This window comes from Sorex fumeus, unplaced genomic scaffold (genome assembly GCF_029834395.1).
Source record: "Sorex fumeus unplaced genomic scaffold, SorFum_2.1 ptg000007l, whole genome shotgun sequence".
Lineage (NCBI taxonomy): Eukaryota > Metazoa > Chordata > Mammalia > Eulipotyphla > Soricidae > Sorex > Sorex fumeus.
Window position 1 is genome coordinate 38658577 of NW_026606064.1, and position 12730 is coordinate 38671306.

At 43.0% G+C, this 12730-nt stretch overlaps 1 protein-coding gene across 2 annotated transcripts in view; it reads right to left on the minus strand.

Annotated features, from left to right (window-relative positions):
• Nucleotides 1-10905: 10905 nt before the first annotated feature.
• COG2 (component of oligomeric golgi complex 2) overlaps nt 10906-12730 on the minus strand; it is a 64073-nt gene continuing 62248 nt past the window's right edge. For both annotated transcript variants that reach the window (XM_056131050.1, XM_056131044.1), the window contains exon 18: nt 10906-11532. In XM_056131050.1, coding sequence (XP_055987025.1) covers nt 11431-11532 — 102 coding nt within the window. In that variant the 3' untranslated portion in view covers nt 10906-11430. The remainder of the gene's footprint in view (nt 11533-12730) is intronic.

Consider the following 12730-nt stretch of genomic DNA (forward strand, 5'->3'; position numbering starts at 1 on the left):
GATTTCCCACATATTCCCTGTCCCACATGCACTGCCTCCCCATCACCAATAGCTGCCCCCACTAGATGGAACTTTTGATACAGTTGGTAAATCTAGGTTGACACCATTGTTTTCTGGAGTACACAATTTGGATTAGGACTCCAGATAGGTGCTGTTTTTACTACAGGTTTGAATAAATGTATGTTATAAATCTGTTGGATTATAGTTCCAAGCATTTTAGACTTTTAACATTGGGTTGTCCTTTCTCCTCCGGCAGAGAGCTTGGCTTGAATTACACCCTAAATTACAGTGCTCTTGAAGCACACCCAGTTCCACCTGTTTATCCTCCATGTTTATCTCTTCTTTGTGTTATATTTTCTCTATCTGTTAGAATTATCTCCAAATCAGACATAGTAACTTGTAAAGTCAAACCTTCTGATGGTTCTGGGTTTTGTAATATGTAAGTGAAATTTTTTCTTTCCTTTATGCTCCTTGCTTATTATTTTAGGGCAATGTCTTTTTTTTTAGATACAGGAAGTCAGTAAATGCTATGCTTTTGTAATATTGAAGTTAATTGACTCTGAAAAAAATTTACTCCTGAGAATTCATCATATTTACTTGATTTAAGCCTTAATTGCCCTTAGATTGACCTTAATTCCTTCCTGTCCTGTCCTGTCCTCCCATTGTTATCAATTTGCTCGAGCGGGCCCAGTAATGTCTCCATTGTGAGACTTGTTGTTACTGTGTTTTGGCATATCGAATATTTCACGGGTAGCTTGCCAGGCTTTGCCTCGGATGAGATACTCTCGGTAGCTTGCCGGCTCTCCAAGAGGGGTGGAGGAATCGCGGAGGAATTGAACTTGGCTTGGCCGGCCGGCTGGCCGCACACAAGGCAAATGCCCTACCGCTGTGCTGTCCTTACACCTCAAAAAGTGGGTTCACCGAGGAGCTTGGATGGACCCAGGGCAAGCTATAAGATACTCTGGCTTTCACCTGGGACAGCCGAAGGGCCATAGAAGTTAAGAGCATGGTAATGGAACAAACTCTGAGCAAGGATCCTATTGAGGATAGGAAAAACTAACCTGGCCTGAGGACTGTAGTCTAGAGAAATATAGTGCAATGTCCTCAGGAAAAGCCACCCTTTACTATGAGGTCAGAGAGACTGTTTTTTAAAAATATATTTTGTATTGAGGTACTGTAATTTACAAAGTTATTCATAGTGCCCAACTTTGCAATCAGCCATGATCAAATTCCATGTGTATGGTTTACCCGACCTCAGATCTCAACCCCTCATACCAGTATCAGACATCACTCATGCCTGGACTCAGGGGCCATATGGGGTGCCATATGGGCAAACCCGGATCAGCTGCATTGCTCAGCCACATTGCAAGGCAAACTCTGTAACCTCTGTCCTATCACTCTGGCTCCAGTGAGAATTTTAGTTTAATCTAGGATCTAGGGTATAAATAAGAGTCTTTCTCTTACTTTCTTTCAACTAAAGAAAAAAAGGAGATATTAAACAATTCTGTTCACAATTGTGCGTTAGAAAATCAGAATCACCTTAAACTAGATAGGTGAAAGACCTGCCTATATAAAGAAAACTACAAAACACTACTTCAAGAAATAAAAGAGGACAGGAGGAAATGGAAACACATCCCCTGCTTGTGTATGTTTATTTTGTGTATTTTGTATATTATGTTTATACAAAATAACTAGAAATGTTATTAAGAAGTAAATTTAATATGAGTGTTTAGATGGTTTACCAGTAAAGGAAAAGAGAAAGCAATATGCCCCTAGATGGAATTCTGTCACTGGGTGAATCCACTAGAAAGATTCTAGAGTGCTGGAACCCTTAGATGGAATAACATCCTTGGGTGGATCTCCTAGAAGAATTTTCATTTTTTGTTGTTGTTGCTTTTTGGGTCACACCCAGCGGTGCATAGGGGTTACTCCTGGCTCGTGCACTCAGGAATTACTCCTGGCAGTACTCAGGGGACCATATGGGATGCTGGGAGTCGAACCCGGGTTGGCCACGTGCAAGGCAAACACCCTACCCATTGTGCTATCACTCCAGCCCCTTGAAGAATTTCTCTTTAAGAAATTGCTTTACATTTGTTCATGTTTATATTAATGTTCAACTATACCTATGTGTGATCACGGTCCTCCAACCTTCACCATTTCCCTGTAATAACCGTGACTGACTTGAATTAACTTGCCTCTGGTTACCAGCCTGTGGACATGTTCCGTTGTCCATCAGTTGGGGGGATGGTCATCAATCCCCAACGCACCAAGAGACCCCAGTCACTGCGGAATTGTGACTCAGACATAAACCTATCATTATAATAATATTTATAATAATATTTTCACTGCCCTAAAAATCCTGTGTTCTACCTATTAATTCTCCCCTCTTTGGCATCCCTAGTCTTTTTTTTTCTATCTTCATAGTTTTGCTCTTTCCAGATTGTCATATATGTGTAATCAGACAACACATAGCCCCTTTTTTTTTTTAAATTTTTTTTTGCTTTTTGGGTCACACTCGGTGATGCACATGGGTTATTCCTGGCTCATACACTCAGGAATCACTCCTGGCGGTGCTCAGGGGACCTATGGGATGCTGGGAATTGAACCCGGGTTGGCCGTGTGCAAGGCAAACACTCTACCAGCTGTGCTATCGCTCCAGCCCCCAATACATAGCCTTTTTAGGGTGGATTCTTTCACTCAGTAATATGCATTGTCTCTGTCTTTTCATGACTTGATCTTTTCTTTCTAATATTGGGTAATACTCCATTATCTGACACATCTCTTCAGCTTATTTATCCATTCTTTTACTGAGACATCGTAATATTTTGGGAATTATGACTAAGGCAACTACAAACAACATGTGCAGTTTCTCTATGAACACATTTCCCCTGGTGATCTTTTGAGGCACCTTGTTGGGGATTAGGGACTCACGGGGGCACTTCTGGCTGAATGAACCTAAGAGTTCAGAGTTCAGCTAAGCTGTGCTGGGAGCCAACAGACTATATCATGCTAGATATCAAACTCAAAGCCTGGAATATTTAAGCAATGCACTCTAGCCCTTTGAGCATCTTCTTGACCCCCCCCCCCTCATGTGATGTTTAAGGCTGAAAAAAAATAAACAGAGAATTTCTGTGTGATTGCGAGATGTTCGCAAGCACTATGTTTATTGAAGGCCAATTATTCCCTCATTTCAAGAGAATGGAGTCTCATAGCCTATGTTGCTCCTCCCAAGTTATCTCATCCTCTGATTATACATTATCTCACCCTCTGAAGAATACTTTTATGTTTTGTTAGTTGGGTTCAGACCATTCTTTATACTAGGCAAACTTGGATCCATTACTGAAGTCATATCCTTCCAAAGACTTTTTATGTGGCCCATGTCACAATATTTTCATTCTGGCTGGCTGACAGGCCAACACTATTTTTCTGCTCTTTAGTTCTGAAGATTGTTCTTGCTTTTTTGAAATTCCTTTCCTAGTATCATGGCAAATTATATGAACTCAATTATCAGAACTAAGTCATCTCTGCAACTCCCTCTTTTCTTCATTTTCCCAATCCTAGCACAACCTGCAAGCTCCAAACTAACCTAATACAGGAAGTTGGCCCGGCCCTGGAGAGTCCTCACTTTTATCTCTATTTTAGCTCTAGGATCATGTGCTAGTGTGGCCAATGTCTGAACAGTATTGTTTCATATATTTGTCTTGATATTTTAGCTAGCGGAGAAGAGTAATGAGGTCCTCTGTACTCCATCAAGTTAGTTATTCAAACAATTTTATCAAAATGCCAATTTGAAGATTAATAATGCATTTTAGTTATCATTTAGGAAAGATTAAGAAAACATGAAAATGCTGATTTTTCTAAAATTCAGTCTCAAAACGAAAGCTAATTCAGAGTAAAGAGTATGAGGAAGTTTCCACTCAGTATTAACAGAACAAGGGTCTTTTCAATCGCTGAGATACATAAACATTGCGAACTTATATTTCAAGTCAGAATGTTTCCATTATAACTGCTAATTAGGAAAGGTCAACTTTTTCAGAAAAAGTAAAAACTTTGGAATGCCTGTTGACTGATAATAGCAGCAATCTCATATAATTAAGATGACAGGAACACAATGTAAATGTAAATAACAGATCTTAAGAATCTAATATTAAGGGACCGGAGCGATAGTAAAGCAAATAGGGCATTTGCCTTGCATGTAGCCGATCCCTGGCATCTGTAAACTCTGCCAGGAGTAATTTCTGAGAACAGAGCCAGGAATGGTCCAAAAACCACGCCCCCCTCCCCAAATAAAAGAATCTAATGTTAGTTCAACACCTGAAGGGTTTTTTTTTTGTTTGTTTTTTGGTTTTTTTTTTTTTTTTTTTTTGCTCTTTGGGTCACACCCGGCGATGCACAGGGGTTACTCCTGGCTCTGCACTCAGGACTTACTCTTGGCAGTGCTCAGGGGGCCCATATGTGATGCTGGGAATCAAACCCGGGTCAGCCGCGTGCAAGGCGAACACCCTACCCACAGTGCTATCGCTCCAGCCCCAACACCTGAAGTTTATTAGCTTGAGTTTTGAAACATAAACACAGACATGAAGGCATCTGCATTCTCAGTGACAGTCATGGTGGTGCCAGTTACTCCCCAGAACTGTGCTTTTATTATTTGTGGGGTGGGGGAGGGGGTGGTGTGCACATTCAGCGATGCTTAGTGGTTATTCCTGACTCTGCACTCAGCAATCACTTCTGGTGGTGCTTGGGGGACCATATGGGATGCCAGAGATCAAACCTGGGTCGGCCGAATGCAAGGCAAAAACCCTACCCACTCTGGCCCCAATTGCTGCTGTCTTTAAAGTGGAGCAGCGTCCACTCAGCATCCAGAGAAAAACCCACACTTCCCTTTTGTTAGGGACCCACGTCTCCCGTGTTTACCTGCCACGCCGGCAACGGCGTCGCCCACGTAGCAACATGCTGCAAGGGGGCTCAGGCAAGGGCCTGGGTCCCTGGGACTGGGAGGTTCGCGGCCCACGGGTCTATGCCTCTGGCAGCCCCCTTTCTCTGTTTTCTAGGCGCCTCTGACATGCAGTCTTCACTTGCCATTCTGTGGGAATAGGAGCCTGCTTGTTAGATACCTTGATTTAACTTTTGGCCTTGGAAAGATGCTTGCTAGTAGAGTTAATATTAGTTTTTGTAAAGTCCTGATTTTTATATACTTGCTAGTAAAGTAGAGTTAATATTAGCTTTTGTAAAGTCCTGATATTTTTTTAGTTTATGGGTAGGCGTTTTTAGGGAAATAAAAACTTAAATGTCAGTAAAAGTAGACAATAAAGGAATTATAAGGAACATAATATTTCACTCAGATATTTTATTGGAACAAGCGGATCTTCTGCCCTAATCTTAAAACAGAACGTGTACGTGCCCCTTGATGTCTTGGGAACATGACCCATGGTCTGATGTAATGTGTGCTTTGCCATGTTGTTTCTGTAACTGTATAAAAAGAAGAACTCTGGATGCAATAAACCGCAGCAGCACTCAGCCTCTCTTGTGTTGGTGTCTGTCTGTCCAATGCGCCGAATCTCCTGCTTTCCTGTGCACCTTCGCCTGGTCTCCCCTCAGCCTGGTGGTCTTCGACCGAGACAGTCTGCAGCATTTACCCAGCCATCACAAGCTGGATCAAGACACAGAGGTAGTTCTTTGCATTCAGCAGCACCCGGGTCACACCCACATACTGGGAGTTCAGAAATTATTGAGAAAGACACGAATGGACAATTTAAGGCTCAAAAATCATCATGTTTTCCATCCTGAAGATAGTTTATCAAGTGGCTGAGCCCTGGGGGTGAAACTAAAGCATGGTATGCTCCCCACCCCAAGGCCACAGCACGGAAGGTGGGTCTCCATGCTTCCCCCCAGCCTGCCTCGCGCAACTTTTCTGGTTGGCTATATTGGAGGATAGTAGATAGAATGAAGATCCCGAAAAGGCTTTGTTCACATCCTACTCCCTAGTACCTGTATATGACCTTACTTGGCAAAAGAATCTTTGTAGATATAATTAAGTTAGGGATCTCAAGATGAGATACTCTCAGAAAAATTAGATAGGACCTAAATCCAATGATTTTTTTTTTATCAAATAAGATAGAGCAAAGACACAAATAAGAGAATCATGTGAAAACGAAGACAGAAAAAAAAAGTATTATAACAACATAAGCCAAGGGATATCTTCAGCTACAAGAAGCTGCATAGGCAAGGGAAGGTTCTCAGAGCCATTCGGGGAAGCATGGTCCTTCCTACTAACACTCTCATTTTGGACTTTGGCTTTCAAATCTGTGAGAAGCAAAATTAAGTCATTCCATCTGTGGAAACTTGTTACAATAGCCCTAGGAAATGAACACAGAGGTCAGTCCTGTGAGGCAGGAAATCACAGTCTAGAGTTGGCAAATTTACAGTTGGCGTGGATGAAAATGGAAGACTTACAGCTGGTCCATTCCCCTGCTGCCCAGAGGGCCTGTCCCTCCACAGATAGTTCACTTGCGTTCCTGGCACCATTACATTACATTAGCAGAAAAAAAGTTGACACCTTTGTTTCAGACCCTCCCCGTCCCCCCCCCCCCCACACACACACACTTTTTTAAATTGAATCACCATGAGATACAGTTATAAAACTTTCATGTTTGAGTTTCAATCTCATATTATAATCAAATACCCATTCCCTCTACCACTGTACATTTTCTACCACCAATGTCCCCCGTATCCCCTCCCCCTTATCCCACCCCTCCCCCTGCCTCTATGCAATTTCCTTTTTTTTTTTTTTTTTTTTGCTTTTTGGGTCACACCTGTTGATGCTCAGGGGTTACTCCTGGCTCTGCACTCAGGAATTACCCCTGGCGGTGCTCAGGGGACCATATGGGATGCTGGGATTCGAACCTGGGTTGGCTGCATGCAAGGCAAACACCCTACCCAGCCCCAGCAATTTCCTTCTTACTCTACTTTTGGGCATTGCGTTTGCAGTACAGATATTGAGAGGCCATCATATTTGGTACTTTATCTACTTTCAGCACACATCTCCCATCCCGAGCAATCTCTCCAATCATCATTGACTTAGGGATCCCTGCTCTATCCCAGATGCCTTCTCCCACAGTTCATGAGGCAGGCTTCCAACTATGAAGCAATTTTCCTAGCCCTTGTCTCTACTGTGTTTTGGACCCTATTTTATAAAGACAGAGAGCATTCTAACTTTATTTTTTTTTCTTTTTTGGGTCACACCCAGCGATGCACAGGACTTACTCCTGGTTCATGCACTCAGGAATCTCTCCTGGCGGTGCTCGGGGGACCATATGGGATGCTGGGAATCGAACCTGGGTCTGCTGCGTGCAAGGCAAATGCACTACCCGCTGTGGTATTGCTCTAGCCACAAGAGCATTCTAACTTTTTAAAAAAAGTACTAACCAGAATTCCCAAGATGGTGGCGGTGCAGCGGCAGGCACCAGTGTGGGCTGATTGATGGCAGCTCTCAGAGCTCTGAAAAACTGACCCATGGGGTCATAAAATTTCTATGTGAATGAATGTAAGTGCCCTTTAAATATTCTATTTCAAAAAGAGAGAATGTAAATGTGAGACCAACTTGGAGTCCATGGAGAGCAGGCTGGGGACTTGTGAAGATGGCAACAATGTGGCCATGGGCACCAAAGCTCTCAGTGCCATGGGCAGTGGGCTGCCGCAGTGGCAGAATTTTTGCGTGCATGTACCGAGTTCACTGGGTTCAACCTGCACCACAAGGAGCAGAGTTTCCAGAAACTGAAGGGGCATCCGAAGGGACCGACTTGGGCAGATGCGGTGACGTGGATGGCGGCGGTGACTCACTGCCACAGGCAGGGCCTCCCAGCCACCCCAGCTCGCCTGGATCAGCCCTTGCTGCTGGTGCAACCTGCAGCAAGCTATGGAGGAAAATCTCCCTGAACACCAACTGCCTGAAGATGTGGGTGAGTGCCCCCTGGTGAGGATCTTTGGGATGGTCGTGTTGGACCACCAGGAGCTCTCAAGCTGTACACAGTAGCTGCCCTGGTTCTGTTCCTGATCTAGTCCAGTGCAGCTGCTGCCATCACCACTCGGGCCCAGAGAGTGCAGTGCTGCCAGTGAGCCATTCTAGACCTGTGGGGCGAGAGCATAAGCAGCCTGATTGTGCCTTCGGTCTTCAAACTCCTTGCTATGCCTCTGGCTGGATTCCAACAACTTGGGACCAAGTTTCCCAGGAAATTAGCACTGTAGCACTGTCCTCCCATTGTTCATCAATTTGCTCAAGCGGGCACCAGTAACATCTCATGTTTTTGGCATATCGAATAAGCTACCTGAGCTTGCCAGGCTTTTGCTGTGTGGGCGAGATACTCTCGGTAGCTTGCTGGGCTCTCCGAGGGGTGGAGGAATCGAACTCAGGTTGGCTGACCAGCCACGTGCAAGGCAAACGCCCTACCCGCTGTGCTATTGCTCCAGGCCCCCAGGAAATTAAACCACCCAAATTTAGGTTATGTGGGAGCCAAAGCCACAAGCCACCTCTGGCTCTGTTGTACAAGCTCTTTAATTGGCTTTGTTCCAGAGATTCATAAATAAACCTTGAAAGAGAGCAAAGAGACATAGTAAATATACTTAGACCCCAGACATAGCTGAATAATCTAGGGTACATTTGAGGGGGGCGGGTTAGTGCAGTGTCCACCTAAACAGAGCCCCAGGCAGCCAGTTGCTCCCACAATTCAAAATTTCTGCCATGTCACTAGTTAACCCCATAGTCTCGAGAAGGACCTAACGAGGACCTAACAACCTAAGAAATTAAACTGCTGAAAATTTGGGTATGCAGATTTTGTGACTGAAATCTCCAGGCTTCTTCTGAGTTCAGATGGCCTACCTCCCTCCACTTCCCTATATATCTGGAAGCCCTGGCAGTCACCCACATGAACCAGCTCCAGTGCCACCATGTAAGCTCCTCTACTAGCCTTGCTCCAGAGACCCATAAATCTAGATTTAGAAAAAGATCAAAAGCTGCAGTAAATCTTGGACCGTGCATAACTGAATAAGCTGGGGCACACTGGAGGGGGAGGCTGGTTAGCACAGTGCCTGCCCAAACAGAGCCCCTGGCAGCTGCTTGCTCTCACAATCCAAAATTGTTGCTATGCCCTGGCCAGGACTCGACCTCCTTGGGAGGGACTTCACTGAGTTACTAATCTGAAAAGTGTGGATTTTTGTGACTGAAATCTCCAGGCTTTCTCAGAGTTGGGATGGGCTACTTCCCCCCATCTCCCTGTATTTCTGGAAGGGCCGGCAGTCACATCCACACCCCAAAGCTGCTACCCAGTTAAAAAGGCTACTTGAGCTGTACCTTCCCAATAAAAAACACTGAGCTCCCGAACAAACATGATGGCCGCTTACTACCATAATGCACAAAAGGAGAGAGAGATAAAGAAGGAAAGTGCTTGCCATAGAGGCAAGTTGAGGTGGGTTGTGGGGTAGGTGGAGGGTGATGGGGGGGGGGGGACATTGGTGGTAGGAAATGTACGAATTGGTGAGGAATAGGTGTTGGAACATTGTATGACTGAAACCCAATCATAAACAGCTTTGTAATGGTCTATCTCACAGCGACCCAATAAAAAAAAAAAGACCTTTTCTTTCAATTCCATTCTATGATGATTCTCCAAAGCAAGGCTAACAAAACAGATATGATTAAAGGAGATATTCTGTGGAAACAAAGGATAAATGTTCTGAAACTTTTTCTGTTTTTGTTTTTAACCTAAAGGTTATTTCTAAACCTAGAAATCAATATAAGACACCAAGGATGTTACCAACCGTGGAAACAAGTTTGGAAATGTTGCATTATTAAATCCAGGTTGAGCCTGCGGTTTGAAAGGTATTGAAGAAATCCACAACTTGGATTCCAATACAAGACCTCTCTACCCCAAACTTATTTTAGTAATAATTGCCTAACATTTAATAATCTGGGAGTTGGAATTACCATGACCTGTTTTTGTTTGTTTTGCTTTTTGGGTCACACCCAGCGATACTCAGGGGTTACTCCTGGTTCTGCACTCAGGAATTATTCCTGGCAGTGCTCAGGGGACCATATGGGATGCTGGGACTCAAACCCAGGTCGGCCGCATGCAAGGCAAATGCCCTAACCACTGTGCTATTGCTCCAGCCCTACCATGACAGGACTCGTTTTAAGTCCCACCTGAGCAGCCAGGGAGATGGAACACCACTTTCAGTCTATTGAGGGAGGATAGACCAGCAGGAGTAGCTTGGTCATAAGTATAGGGTAAACCTGGGGAGGCTGGAGTGTGAGCCAGTGTGAGTGTGTGTGTTTATTTTGGGGCCACACTTGGCAGTATCAGGTGTGTGCAATCAGTATCACTCCTGACTCTCTGTTCAGGGGTTCCTTCTGTTGGTGCTTGGAGATCAAACCTGGGTTAGTGGTGTGGAAGGCAAGATTCGTAACTGCTGTACTATCTCTCTCAATGTGTGTGATATTGAGGTGGAGCCATACAACGTGCTCATCCTCAGGGTGCAGGGCCAAACCATCTCTGTAGCTCACGTGTCTTCATTTCTTCCATCTGGGATTAGACTGGTAGGCAGAAAGGAACCTTCTGATTCCACAAGAAGGCTATGGAACAAAGCTCCCCCCCCACCCCACACACACACACTTTCCCTCTACCTCCCCCCCCCCCGACCCCTACTCTCTCCCACCCACTACAGGAAAGTGCAGTGAATGGACAATACCTTGCCAAGAGTTAGAACAGAGAAGCACTACCTACAGGGACACGTGCCATCTCATCAAAGGTTATGAGAAGAAGTATTTAACTTGTTCCACTGTCACAAACAAAAGGAACATATGCTTTTGGCAGATGCTTTCTTTTAAATTTAGAAAATAAATCTTTCCATACTGGTTTTAGCTCCTGACAAGAGGGTTGGGTGATGAACACCAATCAGAAATACAGTTCTTATATACCCACTGAGAGAATAGAGAAGCACCATTTATAGCTCCTTGGAATATAACAGAATTTTCATCTTAGGGAAGGAAGTTTCCATATAATACACACCACAGTTATTCGCTTCCAACTGTAAGATTAGGGAGAAAGTCTTTATAGTCCCATATATTTTTATATGCTGTAAATATTTTATATTTACTTTAATCATATTTTAGAAATCAGCTCTTTCTCACTAAGATTTACAATAAAAATAAAATAATTTGTTTTGTAAATTATAGTAGAAAGTTTCAAATGTCTTAAAAACAATCTTCCATACAATGGAAAAAGGCCTTGTGTTTTTATCTGGGTGAAAGAAGTCCCAAATACACTGAGAGGTGCTGCGCTGGCATGTTGCTAGAGACAGGATGGAAGCACTTCTTTGCCACAGAAGCTTGGGAAGAAGACACGATCAACTTTCCTCTTTGTTTGGGCTCTTCCAAGATGCCTATGAATGCTCTGCTGTTGCATGGTCCTTGGCAGCAATAACAAGCTCTGCAAGGGCTGGAAAACTTCTGATGTCTTTTGTTTGCAGCCCCATCTTTTGTATCTGCAAAGGCCAGGAGAATAAGTTTTTATTGGTCTCAGCTGAATGTGAAAAAGGAACCTTCGTAAAATTAAAAAAAATAAATCTACCCTCACCATCTACTGAAAAGACAGCTCCATAAATCCATTATCACAGAGGATTAACTTATTGTAAACTTTTACTTTTGGAGTAAAAAAATTCTAACATTCTAAGAAATCAGTATATTAATTTATCTCAGTCCATCATGTCAACCGTGATCAAAAGAGGCTCTAATCTAAAAGAGAATTAGTTAATTCTCTTTTAGATTAGAGCCTCTTTTGTGGACAAGAAAAGAAAATTCATAGTACAAGAAATAATAAGTCAAGCCATTTTAGTATAGAATTTTTTTTTTAAAAGAACTGACCTGACCTCTTAATTTTTTTTTTACCTGTCAACAACCTTCTCTTAGATTCTGATGAACAAAAACTTCGGCAATGTAATTACTTTGAATGATTTGGGTAACAAGACATGGCACATCACTGCTGTTTAACAAGAGAAATATTAATGAAAACACTATAACACTTACATAAAAAGAGGGACGATCTAAAAGATCTATACCAAGAACATAAGAGTTCCTTAGAATATTTGGCTTAAGGCTCCTGCCTTGAACCCTCCATGATGTTGAAGCTAAAAGCATCTTTAAGGATGAAAAACCACTGATGAAGCAAGTGAAAACAAACATAAATAAATGGGAAGAAGCTTCTGCATCTCAAAAGAAAAACAATGACCAAAATACAGAAAGAACCCACAGAATGGGAAAAAATATTTACTGATACCAATCTGATAAGGGGTTAATATCCAGGATATACAAGACACTAGTAGAATTGTACAAGGAAAAAAACCCCATCAAAAAAATGGGGAGAAAAAATGAACAGAAGTTTCCTCAAAAAAGAAACACAAATGGCCAAAAGGCACAAGAAAAAATGCTCTACATTGCTAATCATCAGGGAGATGCAAATCAAAACAACAATGAGATATCATCTCACAACACAGAGACTGGCATACATCAAAAAGAATAAGAACAATCAGTGCTGGCACAGATGTGGGGAGAAAGGGACTCTCTTTCATTGTTGCTGTGGATGCTGACTGGTCCGGTCTTTTTGGAAAACAATACGGACATTCCTTCAAAAACTAGAAATTGAGCTTCCACATGGAATACTACTTCTGGGAATATATCCCGAGG